This window comes from Neodiprion fabricii, chromosome 2 (assembly GCF_021155785.1).
Source record: "Neodiprion fabricii isolate iyNeoFabr1 chromosome 2, iyNeoFabr1.1, whole genome shotgun sequence".
Taxonomy (NCBI): Eukaryota; Metazoa; Arthropoda; class Insecta; order Hymenoptera; family Diprionidae; genus Neodiprion; species Neodiprion fabricii.
Genome location: NC_060240.1, coordinates 30453276 through 30474389, shown reverse-complemented (window position 1 = coordinate 30474389; position 21114 = coordinate 30453276). Strand labels below are relative to the sequence as shown.

General features: G+C 36.8%; 3 protein-coding genes across 3 annotated transcripts; 1 reads left to right on the top strand and 2 right to left on the bottom strand.

Annotated features, from left to right (window-relative positions):
• Positions 1–1363: 1363 nt before the first annotated feature.
• Positions 1364–6590, bottom strand: LOC124176213 (signal transducing adapter molecule 1). The gene is made up of 10 exons (XM_046557169.1): positions 5976–6590; positions 5429–5589; positions 5070–5315; positions 4502–4574; positions 4152–4361; positions 3962–4081; positions 3695–3883; positions 3383–3612; positions 2981–3201; positions 1364–2861 (listed from the first exon to the last, which is right to left on the bottom strand). Exons 1-10 carry the CDS (start codon positions 6013–6015, stop codon positions 2753–2755), a joined length of 1599 nt encoding a protein of 532 aa, XP_046413125.1. The 5' UTR covers positions 6016–6590; the 3' UTR covers positions 1364–2752.
• Positions 6591–13805: 7215 nt separating this feature from the next.
• On the top strand, positions 13806–15779 carry LOC124176216 (mitochondrial ribosome-associated GTPase 2). The gene is made up of 6 exons (XM_046557173.1): positions 13806–14045; positions 14142–14261; positions 14361–14699; positions 14774–14912; positions 14997–15229; positions 15325–15779. The coding sequence occupies exons 1-6, from the start codon at positions 13806–13808 to the stop codon at positions 15499–15501; spliced, it is 1248 nt and encodes a 415-aa protein (XP_046413129.1). The 3' UTR covers positions 15502–15779.
• Positions 15510–20999, bottom strand: LOC124176208 (alanine--tRNA ligase, cytoplasmic). The gene is made up of 14 exons (XM_046557157.1): positions 20871–20999; positions 20472–20644; positions 20117–20305; positions 19881–20026; positions 19490–19681; positions 19125–19415; positions 18933–19042; positions 18568–18842; positions 18137–18460; positions 17797–18055; positions 17469–17721; positions 17130–17394; positions 16780–17064; positions 15510–16678 (listed from the first exon to the last, which is right to left on the bottom strand). The coding sequence occupies exons 2-14, from the start codon at positions 20613–20615 to the stop codon at positions 15824–15826; spliced, it is 3588 nt and encodes a 1195-aa protein (XP_046413113.1). The 5' UTR covers positions 20616–20644; positions 20871–20999; the 3' UTR covers positions 15510–15823.
• Positions 21000–21114: the final 115 nt, after the last annotated feature.

Genomic DNA, 21114 nt, shown 5'->3' with positions numbered 1-21114 from the left:
TTCCGTGAGAATCATCAATTCCCGCATTGTTCGGACGTTTGTCAGATGTTTGATTGCAAGCAATTCTGTTACCAAAAATCCTCAATCTGTACAATATAAAAAAATGCGATTTTTTTCCGCTGTATTTAGATGAAATATTTCTGCTACAATAATTTACATTTCCAAATTCCATACTGACTCATCCGAATGTTGGAGGACGCTAAAATTTTCCACCTGGGTTCGCGACGATATAAACTTGAACGTGTTTACTTGATCTTTATAGATCGTTGTGCAACAATCTATATACATGTCTATACGAATCGTTCATCGTTTGAATGTGAAATTTCGAGTACGTATACGAGTTTGCAGTGATGATCACGAGTTGGGCAATTCGTTCGGCTTTCGAAGACCCGGTCCAGATCTCCGGGAATGACGATTATTTGGCATTGATCATTGGAGCAAAACAAATGTCAAGGTGCTCCTTGAATGATCCAGTGGATAGCGTTTATTCAGAACGGAACGTTTCAATGTTCGAATCAAGATGTGTATGAAAATATTCACATTCGGAGTCCATAGCGCGTGCATCGATAACACGATGTTTGACACGTCGTTACTTGAAAACTTACTTATTGTTAAACTTCAAGGCTCTGTGGTCGAGCAGCCGCGTATTTCATTGCATCGAGATAATTTCGTAATGCGAAAGAAACGCTCAACTTTTATTCGCATTACACTCCTGTTAAATGTTTGGCTAACTAATTTTGACGAGTATTATTTCTGTTCGATCGACCTCCTACTTTCCACGCGTTGGACGATATTACGTGGTTGCATCAATTTCTGCTGCATGATGTATATAAATATGTAAATGATACTCGTGAAGGTCAGGTGCATTTAAAACAACTCATAAAATCGCCGCGAATTTCCCAATTAACAAGATAATCGGGATTTCAGCTGTACGTAATATATCAAGCATTTCAATTACTCGCGGTATTACTTACATATTGTGTTTCAGCAAAACCACGCATCATGGTTTTGTGTGGTGATTGGAATATTTTTTCCTACGTGTGGATAATTTGCAACGAGTTTTGATGATCCGAAAATATGTTGATTTTATCATCAAAATCCGTATTGCTTTAGCAACGGATCCTTTCTGACGTCTTTACAGTAAATGCCAAGGACAAATAATAGGATGAATCAAATAAATGTCATTGTCGAGATAAAGTGTTTGTTATTATTCTGTGAACAACAATAGTATTGTCTAATCATTATTCATAAACGCAAGGGAGATCGGGGAGATTAGGCCTTTGAAAAGTTCAGATAATAACTAACACAGTGGGAATCTGTTCCAAGGAAATAGATGTGGAAAGTATAAATGGATAGGCTGTGATTTACGTAAATAATTGTAATTCAATGGCAACGTAACATAGGTATACATTTCACAGTATCGTTTACATTAACTTGTAACTTATAAGGACTTGTATTCATTGTTTTTTATTTATAATTTACATATTATACCAAGTACTTACAAAAACACGAAACTTACGCCAGTCGTAATTTTCTCAAAATATATATATATATATATGTATGTATATATGTATATATGTGTGATTGTTACTTTAAAGTGAGATTTCTGTACTTGAACTAGCTTCATTTTATCGCAACCGGCTCTTCTCGTGCAATAGGAAATGCATATATTATCTATTAGCTGAAATTGCAATCACTTGACTGGCTGACTGGCTTTGATATTGGCAAGGAAACTCTCAATAAAAGACAGTTCAGTCTTTGTCTTAGTTTGCAGTTTTAATTAATCGATTTTACTGTCATCACTGTATTAGTCCCTCTCAGACAGAACGTAAATAATCCCAGCCAAGCGTTTAACGCGTCGATTGTACATTATCACAAAGAAAAAAACAAGATTAAGCATCGGGCAAATTTTAGACTAGACGCAACCAGCATACATTTCCACAAAACTGCCATCGATCCATTTAAATATATTGATTATTACATAATTTTTTTTTATACAGCATTAGGCGACCAAGCCTCTTGTGGTTTGTATACACTTTCAAACTAACTTAAGCAAACTATAGAAGCTTTACCAACTTTTATCTCTTATGTTTTAATATAGAACATAATTGGGATAATAGTATTAGTAAATTATAGCTACATACGAAGTTAAATAATAATTTTTCTTACGTTCAGCGTATTCTACTTCTGTCGTTTACTTCAGTTTCCTGCCTATGTTAATTTTCATTTCACATAGGACCATATGATAAATTAGGTATCAGCATGATCTTCAAGGTCTATTAATTCGCGATCGAAATTAATTAGATATATTACCGACATTGTCTTCCGAAACGGTTCACTTCGTATTCAAAATGTTAAAAAATATTATTCTTTACAGTTCTGACCACCATATACGTAGTGTTGTGAATTTCATGTTGGAAATAAGAATAATTGTAAGATTACGGAAAACATCTAATGTACACAGTGATAGGCAGATACACAATTAATGCAATATGCATTTATTAAAAAAAACACCAAGTCAGACATTTTAAAACGGAACCTGAACTAAAATCTCGAGGCAACGAAATACGAAAACAAAATTACCACATAAGTCTCTGATTTGAATATCGAAACCCAGGCTTTTTGACTACATTGGGCGTACTTATTTAAATAATAGTAATAATGATAATAATAATCTTCATGATAATAATATTATACAACTTGAGTAGAGTACAAGGGAATTTTTTTTTGGAACGTCGTATTATATCTTTGCTTACATCATATGCTGTCCATTTGGAGGAGCATATTGAGGCTGTTGATTTACTGAAGGCCCTGGTGGCCCAGCGTAAGATCCTCCTGCAGGAGCACCTTGTGATGGAAACCTTTTTGGGAAAATTTTATCAAGTATAAACCAAAGGTAACATTACATTACCATGAAATTATATGAAAAATTAGATTTTGCACAATTCACATTGAGGAAAAAAAGAGAGCAATATATTACCCTTGTTGAGGATAAGGTAGATTTGTTCGGTCAGGTGGCGGTGGTAGGCCCTGAGGATGACCAGAAGGTGGCGGGCCAGGCTGCATGTGAAAACGCGGTAAATTCACGTTTCCCATGTTTCCGGGGCCCATGTATTCGCTCCCAGGTATACCAGGTGGATATGCTCCTGGAGGCATACCCCCTGTGTTGAATGAAGGCTGCTGAGGCATACCATTATACATCTATAAAATGGAAGTCAGTCAAATCAAGTGGTGGATGAATATTAGCAATTGCGCTGGTATGCAGCTCCTTTTTGCATTCACTGGTTTTCGTTTGACAATAGGGGGTTTCAACCGCCTCGGTATGTCCTCATAGCAGTTAATTATTGAAAGAGAAAACTGCGAGCGAAGATGAGATACTAACAAGAGGTGGAGGTGGTCCTTGGTTTGGAAATTGGTAAGTGTTGACGTGGGTTGGAGGCATTTTTGGTAATGTGTAATTCGTCGGGGTCGGAGGTGGTGGTTCCCTCATTAGCGTGTGATACAAATTAAGAGCATCCACCAGGTCCGAGCTTAATTGCGTTAGTTGGGCGTGTCGCCTATCGACCTTCTCCAGAGCCGCATCTATAAGCGGTCCCATAGCTGTAACTTGTTCTGAAAAAATGCAAAACATTCGATGTTCGAAAAATTAATCATGTTAAAATAAAGTGAAAAATATTGTAGACAACTTCTGTACCTTCCAAATCTAACATTTCCTGCGTGTCAGTCGAATCGCACTCAGGGTCGGCCTCATGTAGCAGGTGGAGAAGTCGGTCCATTTTAGGTTCATCAATTTCAACCTCGATTATCTCTGGCTCATGTTTGACCGTCTTCACTTCAACTTCTTCCGCAAATTGCACGGACTTTTTATTGCCGTGTTCCAGTTCTGTAAAGATAAAGTTGAAAGTATTCACAGCCAATCAACAGTGGTGTTTCTGTGATCTTGATTATGGGCGTTTCTTACTTGTAAATTGTTCGGGCTCCACAGATAAATCCGCAGTGACAAAATTAGACGGAAACAAGCCTTCTCCTCTGTGATTTGTTCCTTTCCACCAATTCGGATCGGTATCATCGAGAATGTGAACTGTAAGAGTCAGAATAAAAATTGAAAACGAACTTTCATTGTAATATGAATCAAGCTTAATGATACCTACTTATTTCCCCAGCTAAAAATGTCAGCTCGTTATCTTCAGCTGCCTCAAAATCGTACAGAGCTCGAACTTTTCTTCCATCTGTACTACTAGCTGAACTCAACGCTGTACTGACGCTAGGATATAAACTGCTAGACTTCTTTGTCGATGGTGAACTATGCGAGATAGTAGAATGATGATGTTGCTTGTTCTCTTTTAATGAAAGTTCTATTGCTGGTAGAAAAAAATGAAAACAAAAAAACACGTAATGAGAGTTACGACTGATTTTCATTTCAGAAAAGTAATAATAAATTAGAAAATCAGTGATATTCAACTGTCTTGCTAATTGTAAGACCATTACAACTATTACTTACCTTTCGCTATGTCTTCTTCTTCCTGAGAATTGGTTACAACGTTTGGATCCCTACTGATAGCTGTGTGTTTGGGCTAAAAAATTTTAATTACAAATGAATGTTATTATTGCAAAAACATGATCTGCCAGTTTTGATGGTTCCGTATTACTGACACTAAATAGGTTTGAATAGCTTAGTCAATTTCAATGTATGTATGTGTTATCAGTTGTAAATACGCAGCGTTTACTGTTAACTTACATATCTGTGTATATTTGTATTTCAATGCATCTTGATGATTTACATACAACATTTGTATTGTGTGGAAATTGAAAACGAACAAAGCTGATTCATTAGTTCAGAATTCAAATCAATTGCAAACATATAAATATGCTTCATTCGTGATACAGATATGTTATCTAATGAAATTGAACTCTTAGTACACACGTAAATCCACAAAGATAAATCCTTTTCTCAATACTGCTTTTGTCATTAATTATCAATGTACATTGTAGTATGCATCACACCACTTCGTAACCAAGTCTCTGAAGTCAAGTAAGCAAATGTGATCTTAAGCTATAATGATTCTTACCATTTCTGGGACAGATGAGAAATCCAAACCTTCACTCTTTAATTTGTTGTATAAACTAGGAATCAAATTAAGTTGTGGATCCGTCTTAAAATCTCCTTCAGCCCATTTCTTCAATAGCGATTTTAGCTTTTCCGCTACTTTTGGTTGACAACGTGCTATCAACCTTCTCAATTCGCCTTCAAAATCTCTGGATGCTACTTCCAAGTGAAATGTCTTCCCACAATTGCTCGCACAAGCATCCAATAGCTACATTTTATATGTTCAGAAATTTGAAATGATGAAAGGCGTATTTGTATTCTCTGAATTATTTGAAATATATACTGTTCTTTGGTAATTATTTAGCAAGAGCTAATACTAACTGTCACAGCTTGCATAACAATGTGTGGATCCTGAGCATTTAGCCTCCTGACAATGGAGCGAAGACAATCTTTGGCATTCTGGCTGGAGTTGCCTACTTTGTCGCATATATCCATTATCAAACCCCATTCTTCAGACGTATTTTTTTCATTGGTTGCCTTTTCTGGAATGCAACATGATATTAACAAATACAGATTAACTATTGCAATTCACAGATTCATCCGATATTTATAGCTGGCTATGGAAAACATGAGTGATTGGGGATGCTATTAGAGTCTACACAATGCCAAATTTTCATCGAGATTCCACATGTCAAAGAAGACAGTTGATCAACCAACTCGATTGACTAACAACTGATTGAATACAAAGGGGGGAGAAATAAGATGCACTTATTTAGGCGTTCAATGTTCGTACGCAATAATAGCGTTGTGATAGAAACGAATCGCGATGAATATCTTGCAAAGAAAAGTAGTGCTTCTAAATACAATATACATAATTAACGTCGACAGAAAGTTAAATTAAGTTTGGGAGGGGTAGATGAACTCTTACCAACGTCAGCGTCAAACGGTGAATTTGAGAAAAGTCCCATTGTTACGTAGTTGGTTTAATTGTGTATTAAGTTGATTATCACGTAGACTTCACGCAACTGCGGAATCGTACCGTTCAGTATCACGAGTTTCCCGTTTACGTTTTACTACGCATCCAGCTGATATTTAATCATAAATACAGTTGGGTGACTAATAACATCCTAATCTCGAGCACTGCGCTGCCATTTTATTATCGAATCGGGTCGACGCTCGTGCTGCGAGTCATGGTCGAACGACTATCGACCAAGTCACTTACGTTGTAAGTCCTTAGGCAGAGGGAGCCAGCGAATGTACCAATTGCAAAATACTGCAAAGTACTACCTGTCGGGTTTTTTCCATATATGGTATTTTGGTCGCGTTGACTGAAGCATGAACTGAAGATTCATAAAGACTGCTAGCTTTATGGGACTTTTCGTAATTTAAAATGGCCGACATAAATTCATCGTCAAGCAGCACCCTCTGCGTCCTCCTCTACACACGCAACCCAATCCGGCAAGTGGTCGATAAGTGGAGGAGACACGAACTGATGTTACCGTCGCTCACCGCGTGTACCCAGATAATGCAGAGTGGAGTATTATTACGCCTATGGAATGACGAACGGAAACACTAAAATTTTCAAATAACCCCGTATGGACGCCGCATAGTTTTCAACTATGCAAATTCATATGGTCCAAATTCAGCAATATCAATCTAACTCCATCGCATCGACAAAAATAATGTTATCTAAATAGATGCACAATAAACATGCACCTGGTTTACTGTTGGCAGAGTTAGAAACTTTTTCTCGATGCAAAAGATGGGAGACATAGTCGAAGAAGTTAATCAAAGGATGGAGATATATAGTTGTTCCTATATGTACCTTATGTAATTTCTGTTCATATGTTTAATACTTAGTTCGTACCGTTAACTGAAGATAGTAATATGTATCTTCAGTCAACGCTCATATCTTTATTCCGATACAAGATGAAGCGGACATATGAAAATAATTTAACTGACATTAGTTTTTATTGACAATGAGTTAAATTTACGCAAGAAGAAAATTGTTATTTGAAAAACTACAATGAGTATTTGACCAGTGAAAATAAGTACACTTATGCTCGTTTCCACACCACCACAAGCGGTAGAGCACCGGGCGCGTTTTTTTTTACGTGGTTTCCCCAGTAGGCCTACTCCACGGAGAATACTTGCAAGATCGATCTTACGTTCTTCGAAAAATCTTTTCTTTCACATATTAATTATGACAAATTGTTTTTCCAATCAATTTGTACTCGTATATATTTGCAGTTTGTTTGAAATTTTTCAGTTCATATCACCCGGTGACTATTTATTGTTGATGAAAGATGACTGTTTTAATTATAAATGAAAAATGGTTGTTTTGATTATGGATGAACGGTGATTGTTTTTATCTTATAGACGAACGGCGATTGGCTTTGGAAGTTTGATTAGCTGAAATAGACAAAAAATTTAATTAGCTGAAACAAACAAAAGGTTTGCTTAACTGAAACAGACAAAAAGTTTGATTAGCTGAAACAGATAAAAGGTTTGATTAGTTGAAACTGACAAAAAGTTTAGTTAGCTGAAACAGACAAAACGTTTGATTAGCTCAAAACGACAAAAAATTTTATTAACTGAAATAGACGGAGAGTTTGCTTGGCTGAAACAGATAAAAGGTTTGATTAGCTGAAATAGACGGAGGGTTCGATTACCTGAAACAGACAAAAGGTTTCATTAGCTGAAAATGACAAAAAGTTTGATTAACTGAAACAGATAAAAGGTTTGATTAGCTAAAATAGACGGAGGGTTCGATTAGCTGAAGCAGACAAAAGGTTTCATTAGCTGAAAATAACAAAAAGTTTGATTAACTGAAACAGATAAAAGGTTTGATTAGCTGAAACAGACAAAAGGTTTGATTAGCTGAAACAGACAAAAGGTTTGATTAGCTGAAACAGACAAAAGGTTTGATTAGCTGAAACAGACAAAAGGTTTGATTAGCTGAAACAGACAAAAGGTTTGATTAGCTGAAACAGACAAAAGGTTTGATTAGCTGAAACAGACAAAAGGTTTCATTAGCTGAAAATAACAAAAAGTTTGATTAACTGAAACAGACAAAAGGTTTGATTAGCTGAAACAGACAAAAGGTTTGATTAGCTGAAACAGACAAAAGGTTTGATTAGCTGAAACAGACAAAAGGTTTGATTAGCTGAAACAGACAAAAGGTTTGATTAGCTGAAACAGACAAAAGGTTTGATTAGCTGAAACAGACAAAAGGTTTGATTAGCTGAAACAGACAAAAAGTTTAATTAGCTGAAACAGACAAAAGGTTTCATTAGCTGAAAATGACAAAAAGTTTGATTAACTGAAACAGATAAAAGGTTTGATTAGCTGAAACAGACAAAAGGTTTGATTAGCTGAAACAGACAAAAAGTTTGATTAGCTGAAACAGACAAAAGGTTTGATTAGCTGAAATAGACGAAGAGTTCAATTAGCTGAAACAGATAAAAGGTGATTTTCTACTATTACTATCCACTACCAAGATTTTTGTCACTGCGCGTTGAGCGCTGGTTTCCAAATGCCACGCTTTCTCTCAAAACTAAAAGGTATCAAGTCCACGCGCAAAAGGCAGCGTAGAACTTGAACACTTTATTATTCATAAGAGAATTGACCGAAGAGCTGAAAGATCAGCACATCGAGCGTGCGTAACTCTATTATATACTGTTTACAGAATCGAGGCGTAAAAAAACGTCTCCTATTCCCGTTATTACTTTACGCGCAAAAAGCTGCGTCCAATTCTCATGATTAATCTACGCGCAAAAAGGCGCGAAAGATTAATCTGTCAAAAAATTTGTATCATCTGGGACTTGTCCCAAAAATTCTGTAGAAACCCAATCCACATCTGCATCTTTCTGAATTAGATACATTGCTATGCGGATTGTTGTTCTCAGATTACAAATCGAATCAAAATCGGGAGGGAGGTTGGAGGGCAAGCATTATTGTGTGGCGTGACGGTCGGCGGTCCTCTTCGACGCGAAGTCTTCGAGCTCAGCATCTCTCCCCATCTAGCGTACCACGGAACGCGATAGATGGTCCAGAGATACGTTTTGCCCATGCAGACGATCACAGAGATTAATTGAATGGCATGATGGTCGGTAATGACGAAATAATTGAATTGAATAACGGTTGAAAAATGGTTGCGGAATGACAAGAAATGGGAAATTCAATCTCGTTCATATTCAAATTCTTACAAATTGTCGAGAGACTCGAATACGGAGTCTTTCGGGAAAAAAATTTCTGTGATCGTTCTACGCTGTGGATTACAAAAGTTAGTAACATCACGGTACGTCGCGACCTTCCTACCCTTGTCTGTTTCCCAACGGAACCACCCAACGGAAAAGAGACTCACACACACATGCATAAACTCCGCGACGGATCCCAAACGTCCACCCTACCTACCCGGTTACCTATATTCGATCTAAACGACTCTTCATTTTTTCCAACACACATCATTCTTCATCATTTGCGCCGTGGTCACTGACTTACATTTCGTTGGTTACCTGTTGGGAGCAAAATGTTTTTGTATCATAGTCTGCCTACTCAGAATACACTATCACGGTTGTATCCCGCCAACCATAATATTGTATGTATTATGTTGGTAAATGATGGCAGACTATCGGTACATAAACTTTTGTAAAATTGATTAGAAACATCCTGTATGTCAATTAGCATTTTTCTAAGCGAGCTAAGCCTGCAGTTGATCAATACTTGTTGGCTTTTAAAAGATTGAAAATGATATATAATATAAGATGCAATTTGATTACGTTACGTTATGTCAGACTTTGAAATTTTATCGATTTAACAATAATGTGAATAAATAAATATGTTCAAACCTCAGGTGAACCCACCACTTAAACGACATCATCGGTAAATTCAAACGTAGATTATTGCATCAGTTGCGAAACATAATTCGATCTCGCGAGTGTCGAGTAAGCGATGGTTACCTGTCGCGATGCTCATTCCACTTTTAGCAACGTGAAAAATGTCCTACTTTAAGTAATTAAATAAGATGAGTAAATTTAATTGCGAAAAAAAAATTATTCGACTGAAAGTCAAACACGTTGCGATCGTGAATGAGCCTATCCATGCAGCTAAGAAATCGAAGATTTGTGTAACAATTGTTACCGCCACGCCACATAACAAAGGAATCCCAGGAAAATACCCGTAACCTAACACATGCAAACTCACCAACGTTGCCGAGAAATGGAAGAGTTACTCGGAAGTCTCTGCTTAAATCTGTGAAAAACAAAACACGACACTTTAATTAATTAAGTAAATTGACTTTTCAGCTTTCAAATTATTCATTACTGTTGTCTAGTTTCATATTTATGTATTGCATGTTAGAACAAAAGTTCGACTTTAAATGTACCACCTTAAATTACCAATCAGTGATTAAAATAAGTAATGTTACCTCGACTATGAGCTGCTCCACACTTTTACACGTAGTAGTTCTTGTAGCATCTCAGGTTTATTAGTGAAGCGACGCACTTTTTACGTTATTCAGATCTTCACTAAAATCTTACAATCCAAAAAACCGCACCGCAATAACACTCGATTCTATACTCACTTTTTGTGCTATAGCTGTCTGTTCGAACCGACCGAATAAACTTGCCAACGATGCAACTGCGCATTTGCCGAAAATCAGCCACAAAAAATAATAAAGTTGACACTCGACGCACAGAGACAAAAATAGACATCACTGAAAGCTGAAGTTACACAAAACAATGAAAACTCGGGACACGAAATTCACCTTCAACGTTCGCTGGATGTTTTTATTTCACTAACTCGATTTTTCCTCAGACTACACGCCTTTAGTACACTGGAAATATACTGATCGAACAACGTAATACAACCTGAACAACGCAGTCTGAAAGTGGAACTGATACTGAGAAAACGTGATTTCACTCCGATTGCTCGGAAACGACTGATGCTGCCCGAGGTTCAGAAGAGATTGACTCAGTTCTCTGAAGGGCAGAACATAATATCCCCCCCCCCCCCCCACCCTATTGCTCTTCCTACTGAGCTACACGCAGCAGCCTAGCTGCTCTCCCCCTCTCTTGGCCCCACTCCATGGGTATGGAGACAGAGAGGATGGGAGAATTATTATCTTCCGTCCTTTAGAATACCGATTCAAATCCGTTCACGGGACGCTTACGCCGTTGTTTACCTTCTGTTTTGTAGGTATAACTTACAATAAGTGTGGTATATCGCTGTGGTCTCAACGGTCGGGTGAAAACAGCACTCAAGCTACGCGCAACGCGATCAAATGTTTAGAGGGCTGCCGTAACATGCGACGGCTGGCGAAGTTTGAATTTTCCGATATTTAGGGATTTTCAAATACCAGACGTTTTTTTCGTTTTTAATTTATACGAACCAGCGTTACGACATTATAGCGATTTTTAAAGTGTTTGGTCAGAATGTGTGGTTAAAAAATTTTGTCACATATACGTATGGATCCAACCTCCAGCTTAAAACATACTTTAGTACATATGTCTGTTTATTTAAGGCCTTCGGCATTCTCTAATTTTTGGTCCATGATGATTGATCAATTAATAAAAATGTCCGAGATAATTTTTAGCGGTAAAGATGGTATAATGTTCTGAGGTGAATTGCACGCATATATGTAATAATTGCACGTTTATGCTAGGTTAAATAGTGAGATCAACAATTATGGAATAAAGACGCAAAGGGCAGCAGTACTAAAATATTTGTATGCCGGTTTGAGATTCATCAAGCAGACACTGGATGTAACCTACCTGTAGCGTGTTGTCGTTTTCCTGGGTTTCATATTCATGCACGTTTTCATCGTATGTACATATAGCGTTGCATATACTCGTTCTCGTTTACTTTTACCTACGGCAAGTTGAATATACACGTGCATTGATTTGAATTTATGGGTCTCATCGAGACCGACTCAAATCTCCATTTCGTATGCTATCAAAACTCTTTAGTCGTCATTCGGGTGGTTAGTTTTTTTCCCCACTACAATAATAATTGTGGTGTGGGAAATCTAGAGCATATTTTTAGAAATAAATGAAATCAGTCTAGGAGTACGACGCATGGACCATCTGGCAACACTGGTCGAATATGACTGCGGCCGCATAATAAACAAAAGTAAATTCTGACGCACAAAGTACGGTAGACGGACGTATTATTCAATACAATTATCAAATGAGATCTCAAGGCTGAATACAACGCTAATTCAGGTATAACTCGATTATCCGTGTCCTTCGGTAGGATTTTATTAACCTAACCTAATATAACCTAAAATTTGATATATCTTTGAGAATTTACGGGTTATTTCCACCGGGAACTATTTAATAGAACGTTTTGAATAACAATTAATTTCCTAAATCCTGGTCACCTGCTAGATCCTGTTAATTAATTTGATAGAAATGACGTAGATTCTATAAATGTACTAGCCTGTAAAACAGTTATCCATTCTTCAGGAACTATGAGGACTTCACTTTTTCGTTCAAATGAGAAGGTGCTACTAGTGGGAGAGGGTAATTTTTCGTTCAGCGTTTGTCTGAGTAAACTTGATCAAAGTATCAGCTTAACTGCAACTTGTTATGAATCGCCTATTGTCTTTGAATCGGCGAAAAAAAATGCAGAGTATTTGAGAAATCATGGTATGTGTGAAACAGCATAAGTCAGCTCTTTTGAAATTTTATTTTACCGCCAGACCTTGATTACTTTTATTTGTTCAGGGGCTCGAGTACTATTAGGCGTAGATGCGACAAAATTAGGAGAACACTTTCCACTGGTGTCTGAAGAGTTTGATAAAATAATATTCAACTTCCCTCATACGGGAGGGAAAATGAAGATAAATCGAAACAGAAAATTACTAAGGGATTTTTTCATTTCTGCTGAAAATCTGATTAAACGAAACGGATCTATATTGGTGTCTTTATGCAATGGGCAAGGCGGTACACCTGCAGACAGTCCTCAAAGACGTTGGGATGATTCGTGGCAAATTGTAGAGATGGCTGCATATGGAAATTTTTTATTGACAGGCGTACAACCATTTTCACGTGATGAACTCCCTGGCTATACTAGTGTGGGTTATCGCAGCTTAGAAAAAAGCTTTGCTACTGAAAATTTGCTAGTTCATATTTTCCAGAAGGCAGAAAAACCGGACCCAGTTAATATGGCATTGAAATATGATTTATATTTTAAAGATCTGATGGAATTTAAAGATACCATAGGTTGGAAACAAATGACAGCCAGACTTTCCAAGAAATATGACTTTTATGTGCCTAGTATTTCGTCCATTTATCCATTAAGATATGTCTTTGATATTACATTTTGTATAGGCCCAGAATTTACTGAGTTGAATTTTTACCTCACTCTCTATCGATTTGCAGGTAACCTAATTGAAGTTGTAGATTTTCTAGGCACATACAAATTTCCAACATCTGACAAAGTTACTAGAACGTATAGGATAGGCTACCGATCGCCTTACTTCCCATTGTATAGAACTCGCGTAATCGATATTCATAAAAATTATGTGACCAATATCTTGGAAGATCATTTAAATGTTACTGTAACCAAATAATATGAATGATTTTAGGGTTCCTGATATTGCTTGTTGTACAGTTAAGATTGAAAGTATTTATAAAAAATATAAAGGGGTGAATAAATCAAAACTTTTTCATACCTTACAGTTGTTATTTCTCAAAATATTTATTTCCTCTTCAACCATGTTTGTTACTTGTGGTCTTACAGTTAATGCTACGCCATGCAGTCTCTAAGAAGACTAGGAACATCTTCTCTGCTTCGAACTATAATCAGAATACAAGACATTCTACCGTCTTGTCAGGCAGTGCATATACTAGATCCTTCCATTGCATACGAGATTACAAACAGATCCTTTCATAATGCCAGCTGCCTATACAATGGTCAAGCTGCTGTAGCTTTGAGACATAGAAAACCCAAAGCACAGGGGGCCACCAATCAGTATTTTATAGATATGAAACAGGCACGTAAAGTATATTTCAAATTCACTACTAGGATGTAACTCTCGAAACCTTGCCTTAATTTCTGTGTATAATTTTTGTGTCACATCTCAAAATAGGTCTCAGTAATAGCTGGGAATGGAGGAGATGGCGCTATTTCTTTTTTGCATCTTTGGGCTAATGAATTTGCCGGGCCAGATGGCGGTGATGGAGGTAGCGGAGGTCACGTTATTTTTCAAGTAATTTTTTCATTTTACAAAGGTTCAAGTTTTTTAAGTAACGAATTATGAATCTGACTGATTTATTTCTTGACACTAGGCAAATATATATTTTTCCAGGCTTCTACAGATGTGAACAACTTAAGCCATGTAAAAACGATTCTATCTGCACCTCATGGTGAGAAAGGACAGAACAAGGACTGTTTTGGCAAGAACGCTGACAATTTTGTAGTCAACGTTCCTGTTGGAACAATAGTGCGTTCTTTAGAGGGAAAAATTGTAGCAGATTTGGGCAATGTTGGAATGATGTTTATAGCAGCTAGAGGTGGTGCAGGAGGGCATGGGAATGCTTTCTTCAAGTCTGACATTGAACAATCACCAAAGATTAGTGAATACGGAGCTAAGGGGGAAAGCTTTCAGTATTTACTAGAGTTGAGAAGCATGGCCAATATCGGATTGGTAAACTAAACTTTTGTAAACAATAACGAATTTCATTATATGAAATGCAATCAAAAAAGTTTAATTTTATTCAGATTGGTCTACCAAATGCTGGAAAAAGTACGCTACTTCGTGCTATATCAAGAGCTAGACCAAAAGTTGCACCTTATCCGTTTACAACATTGAAACCCCATGTCGGAATGGTGCAGTATAATGATTATGAACAAGTTGCTGGTAAATAATATTTCTTACATGTGATGTTGATTTTTTCGAACACGTGGGTGTCCATAAGTGTACAAAGAAAATTTTTAACAACAGTTGCAGACTTGCCAGGACTCATAGCAGATTCGCACAAAAATAGAGGATTAGGTATAACGTTTTTGAAACACGCTGAGCGATGTGCAGCTTTATTAATTGTTTTGGATATGTCAATGGATGAGCCTTGGGAAGATTTAGAACTTTTACAGTACGAACTTCAACAGTTTAGCAAGCAATTAGCTGACAGACCAGTAGTTGTCATAGCCAATAAAATGGATCTACCTGAATCTCAGGTAATCTCATCATTAATTGGTTGACATTTGTTTTATGTATAATATTTCGTTTATAAGTAATTATTGCATGTATAATTATTTGACTGTTATTGCAGGAAAACCTAAACGTGCTTAAAGAAAAGACTCAACTCCAAATCGTTCCAATATCGGCAAAAATGGGTCAAAATCTTTCAACACTAGTAGCAGAGATTAGAATGTTATACAACAATGAAACAGGCAAAGATTTTTACGGACAAGATAGAAATAAACGAGATGAACATGAAATAGTTTAAAAAATTTGTAACAGTGGATGGTATTTAATAAACATTTTATTATAAGTTCACAATTTTTTGACAAATTGTATCAGATTGCACTATCGGTAATCTGTACTCACTGATGAAAAGTCTTTTTCAAAATATAACGTATCTTTCCATAATACAATGATTGTTTAAGTCCACTAAGAAATACCAACCACGCTTGGTGAAACAGTAGTTTTAAGGCTTGTACCAGATTCGAATACAAAAATAAAAGTTAAATTTAATAAATAGTATTTAATGAATGGTACGAAAAATAAACATTCAAAAACTCTGTTTCAAATCAAATGTTGAAATTATTTTAATTATTTATTTTCTTAGAATCACCGTGATTCTTTACTATTTTATCACAAATCTTAAAGCTTTTAACAATCTCTTGTACTTCAGATTGATGTAAAATAGTTAGAAACCATCGGTTCACGTTTTGATACGGTTTTCTGGACTCTGGATCAAAGACGTGTTCATAGAGTGGTAAAAATGATGTAAACACTGCGATATCAGCCAATGTAATTTTTTCCCCAACTAAATACGTCTTTGTTAACAGAATAATGTTTAGACTATTCAGCACTTTTTTACAATCTTCTTGAGCAATCTTAGATAACTTGTTTGAATTCACAGCTGTAGAGGAATTGATACTTGGTAAAACCCATCCCAATACTGCCGGAAGGATATGATTATCAGCGTAGCTCATCCATTGAATCACCTCACTTTCAGCAAACACATTTTTCGCACCTTTCAACTGATCATTTGACAAATAAAAAGCAATTGCGTTAGCATCTCGGAGAATTACGCTATTATCTTTTAGAACTACATCAACGTTTTCTTTTTTCGTGACAAATTCAAAAGTTATTTTCTTGCCACTATATCTAGCAGCTATTTGACCTCGGTAGCTTTTAATATTTCCACTGGTTGCATAAAGTGTTGGTCCTTCAACATTACTGCTACATGCATCTTTTTTCATAAGCTCAGTACCGCCAGATGGGATGCCCAGTTTCGAATTTGCAAAAGACTTTGCAGTTTCCAATGCTTCATTCAAACATGAAAAATTTGGGCCTGAAGCTTGAGCTGACTCTGGTTTGCCCCCGCCCTTCCCTTGCATTAGCGGAGCTACTGCTTGTATCCATTCATTAGCTTTCAGTCCTTTGGCTACTGCAGACTGAAGAACCAGAGGATTGTAATTATATTTTAGGTGTGATCATTTTTTGATTGATGTATTTTTTCTTCCTTCCAAAATATAAAGATAAAAAAATTCATTACCTTTGGTACAGCACTTAGAGCAAAAATCTTTTTAGCATCATTGTCGACGCTGAAGAAAAGAGCACTCGTTTCTGGAGATAAAGATTTGACTTGTTTTAAAGCTGAATCAAGCGCTTTTGTGTTACTGTAAGCTTCCAATAATTCAACTAGTACAGCAACTCCAACGTTTCGTTTAATTAGATCAGCAGTTTTCTGAACTACTAAATTAGCAACAGCAGCTTTAGCTGCACGTTCTTTATCATCGATGGATTTCTTGAGAGTCTTCAAAGTGTTTCTCATCTCATCCTAGTGAAAATGATAACATTTTTAAAACCGAATTAATCAATCAAATGGATGTTTTACAGGCTTACCTTTTTCCAGTAAGGAATAATCGCATGTGACACATCCTCTGTTAAATCAACAATTGCTTTTACATGCTCCTTAGATTTTACTCCAGTTTTATCTGCTTCAATAATTGATTTTATTTTATTTAACTCATTTTCTAAAAGCTCAACTTTCTTCAGTGCTTTTGTTGCCTCAGGGCCTGTCAGAGCCACAATTCTTCTAATTCCCTTAGCAATGGCTTCTTCACTTGCGATTACAAAGTCACCGATATGTCCGGCATGATGTAAATGACTAAAGCAAATTCAGTCAATCAGTGACAAAAATATTTTCGTATTAAAAATTTCTTAAACAAACTAAACACCTACGTTCCTCCACAGAATTCAACGCTAGTCTTAGTACCAGCAGTGCTTAGAGGATTTTTTTCCAATTCTTCTACAGGTATTCCAATACTGATAATTCTGACAGGATCAGGATATGTCTCTTCAAACATAGCACGTAGTCCTTGAATAGTTTTTGCAATTGCTAAACCACTTTCTTTAGCATAGATTGGGTTATTGCGCTGAATCAGCTGCTTTGTGTTAATCTCCGTTTGCTTAACTTGCTCAACAGTCATAGCACCTAATTTTTACAGGTTATGATTAGAGGTATTGTTAACTTAAATTCAGAAGAAGTATAGACTGAAATTTTTCTTACCTTTGTTGGTAAAATCAAAGCGTAATCTATCTGGTGCAACAAGAGATCCTTTTTGGTCAGCTTCCCATCCTAAAACGGTACGGAGGGCATAGTTAAGGGCATGAGTTCCAGTATGATTACTCATAATCAATCTCCTCCTGGCCGTGTCAACATTCAGGTTGACTTTATCACCCTTCTTCAGGATTCCTTCACCCACAGTGCCAATGTGCAGAACGTAGCCACCTCTAACTTGGACATTTTTTATGCAGACCTCCGTGCTCTGCGTGAAAGTTAATTATGTTTATATGGTTTTCCTAGTCACAGCAAGCAAATGTTTAGCAATTTATCGAATCATCCCCACCTCATCTCCGACTTTTACTAAAAATCCTTCATCGTATATTTGTCCACCTTGTTCAGCATAGAAGTTGGTCTGATCAAGCAGAACTCCAACTTCTTGACCTGAAGTCACTTGCTCAACAAACTGTTTGGCAAATCGAAGCGCAATTACAGTGCCAACACACGACGCAAACTCATATTCAGCATTTTTATCAGAAGACTTTGCTTTGTAGTTATACTTATGGCTATCATTGGTCGGCTTTACGCCTTGATTTTGTAATTCTGTGATAGCATGGACATCCAGATTGATTTGATCGTCTACTCCTCCAGCTTTGCCTTGAGACAACAACTACAAAAAAAATCATGGTGATTTAATAATTAGATTTCGTGTCTAGATAGGGATACTAGGACATATTCACAATCAGTAGAGCTATTAAAATTATAATTTTCATTTGCCTGTGCTTGCTTCTTGGCTTCTTCGTAGCCTTTCATATCTATGGTCAGACCTTTTTCCTCAGTCATAAGCTGCGTCAAGTCAACTGGAAATCCATAAGTATCGTAGAGACGCCAGGCAACGTCACCCGGAACAACGTTTGTAGCTTCGAGCTTTGCCATTGTTCTATTTAGCAAATTTCTTCCTCTGGATAAAGTTTTTAGAAATTGTTGCTCTTCCTCGTTGATTACATCAATTATTGATTGCGGGTCCTTTCTAACTTCAGGAAAAACGTCACCTACAATGATACAATGTAAAAGTAATTAACGAGCTCTAAACGATTACTTTCAGCTACTAACGGTCAGTTATTGGAGCCAATCAAATTTACCAAGCAGATCAACGACAGTATTCACCAAAGAACCAAAGAATCCAGGTTTAGCATTTAATTTTTCAGTTGCATATCGAACAGCACGTCGAAGAATTCTTCTCAATACATATCTACATATAGAATAGCATAATACAGGCCATTAAATATTTGTGATTTTGATTGGTGATATTATGTAGTATATATTTGATCTACCCTCTGCCGGTATTGTCAGGCATGCCACCATCTGCCAAGGCAATTGTAATAGTCCTGGCATGATCTGCTAATACTCTATAAGCCATATCAATGCCATCTGTATCCTCACTGCCAACTTTACCCTGATAGGTACGAGCTCCAGTTCCTTTTTGAATCATGTCAAAGAGTGGCATAAACAAGTCAGTATCGTAATTAGCTCTCTTCCCTTGAATCACGGAAACAAGACGCTCCAGACCAAGTCCACAATCTATATGTTTTTTAGGTAAGGAACGAAGACTACCATCCGACTCTCTGAAACGTATACACATACAGTCACCCTAATCATGTGATGATTAGACAGCGTATTTGCGTGATCATCAGTTCACCTGTTGAATTGTATAAAGACAAGATTCCATATTTCCAGAACATCTGGATCATCCATATTGACGAGATGAGGAACTTCCCGACCACCGATACGGTCGAAGTGTAATTCACTGCATGGACCGCAAGGTCCAGTTTCTCCCATTTCCCAAAAATTGTCTTTCATACTGCCAGGTAGAACGTGTGAAGGTGGAACCCTGAATATTTATAAGTAAATGATCTCTCGAATCGAAATAATTCCATCTGACGCACAAGATTTAAATAAATTTTTCATCAACTGATGTTTCCAAACGAAATTCATCGTATGCTGTGTAATTTATCTAAAGACGTACTGCGTTCCGAGTATTTGATAGTTGAAAAAATTCATATAAATAATCAGTCTTTCAATTTAGTTACCCTAGTGAGAGCCAGATCTGTTTACATTCTTCGTCAGGCTTAAGCCCAGACTGCTCATCACCGCCAAAATAAGTAACATATAAGCGATCGCTAGGCAACTTGAAAACCTCTGTAAGTAGTTCCCAAGCCCAGGCACAAATTTCTTTCTGTTAACAGTTCAAGGAACCATTTCATTGAGAACTACAAGCATGAAATGACCTGTGCCAAGAGTTCATGAACTTTAGAGTAAGTTTTACCTTAAAATAATCACCAAATGACCAGTTTCCCATCATTTCAAAGAAAGTATGGTGATATACGTCTTTTCCTACATCGTCCAAATCATTGTGCTTACCTCCGGCCCTAATACATTTCTGCGTATTCACCACACGGACCCATTTAGCCATGTCGCTATTGGGATCGACAGTGCCAAGAAATATTGGCTTGAACTAAAGGAAGAAAGTGTGCTTACGATTTTATCACAAAGGAGAGTTGAGTTTGAGTGTTTAAATTTTGCTTGAAATTAGCAATTGAATACAAAATGACATTGATAGAATTTAAAAATTATTGGATACATTCCTCACACCATTATTAAGTGAGAAAAATTAATTTTACCTGATTCATCCCGGCATTGGCAAACAATAATGTTGGATCGTCATGAGGTATGGTTGCGCTGGAGTGAACATATTCATGATTTTTCGATTTGAAAAAATCTATAAAAGCCTGGCGAATCTCTTTAGCTGTCATTACGGAGTTCATCTTGCCGTCTCTAATTTTTATTTCACTTCCTAAAGGTAAATTGAACGATTAGAAAAATCGTAACTCTACTCAAAATAACATCAAATAATTATTGAGTAATTTATATCCATCCATATGGCCTCGAGTTAGGGGTGGAATGAATTGTCGTATTAAGAAATGTAATTTGATGGTAGGCCAATCAAAGTATGTAACCTCGTATTTCTATTCTTCAGATTGAAATTATTTAACACGGGTTAGGCTTGTGTATTCATTTACCTAATTATCAATGCGAGGGATTCACTCTTATCAGATCACCGGATGTCCTTCACTCTTGTTATTTATTCCATCTACTGTGTTCTCTTCGGAATCGGTCCAGCTTGCGTTGCACCATACACGTGGCTGGACGTTGCAGTGAATAAATACTGTGGACGTTAGACTGAACTCAAAGAGTGAAAGGCAAAAAAAACTGGAGCGAAGTGGGATTTTTTTCTACAGAAACGCCTTCGGTTGTACGCGAAGT

Bases quoted from the DNA above. Each gene is read 5' to 3' on its own strand.
- LOC124176208 (XM_046557157.1), bottom strand. From the start codon at position 20,615: ATGAACTCCGTAATGACAGCTAAAGAGATTCGCCAGGCTTTTATAGAT. The intron at 19,416-19,489 runs GTGAACTGATGA...TATACGTTTCAG, and splicing joins GTCTTTATACAATTCAACAG to AGAGTCGGATGGTAGTCTTC. The intron at 17,065-17,129 runs GTAAGCCTGTAA...CATTTTCACTAG, and splicing joins TTATTCCTTACTGGAAAAAG to GATGAGATGAGAAACACTTT.
- LOC124176216 (XM_046557173.1), top strand. From the start codon at position 13,806: ATGCAGTCTCTAAGAAGACTAGGAACATCTTCTCTGCTTCGAACTATA. The intron at 14,046-14,141 runs GCACGTAAAGTA...ATCTCAAAATAG, and splicing joins ATTTTATAGATATGAAACAG to GTCTCAGTAATAGCTGGGAA. The intron at 14,262-14,360 runs GTAATTTTTTCA...ATATTTTTCCAG, and splicing joins GAGGTCACGTTATTTTTCAA to GCTTCTACAGATGTGAACAA.
- LOC124176213 (XM_046557169.1), bottom strand. From the start codon at position 6,015: ATGGGACTTTTCTCAAATTCACCGTTTGACGCTGACGTTG. The intron at 3,884-3,961 runs GTAAGAAACGCC...TTATCTTTACAG, and splicing joins GGAGCCCGAACAATTTACAA to AACTGGAACACGGCAATAAA. The intron at 2,862-2,980 runs GTAATATATTGC...TTTCCCAAAAAG, and splicing joins CTACCTTATCCTCAACAAGG to GTTTCCATCACAAGGTGCTC.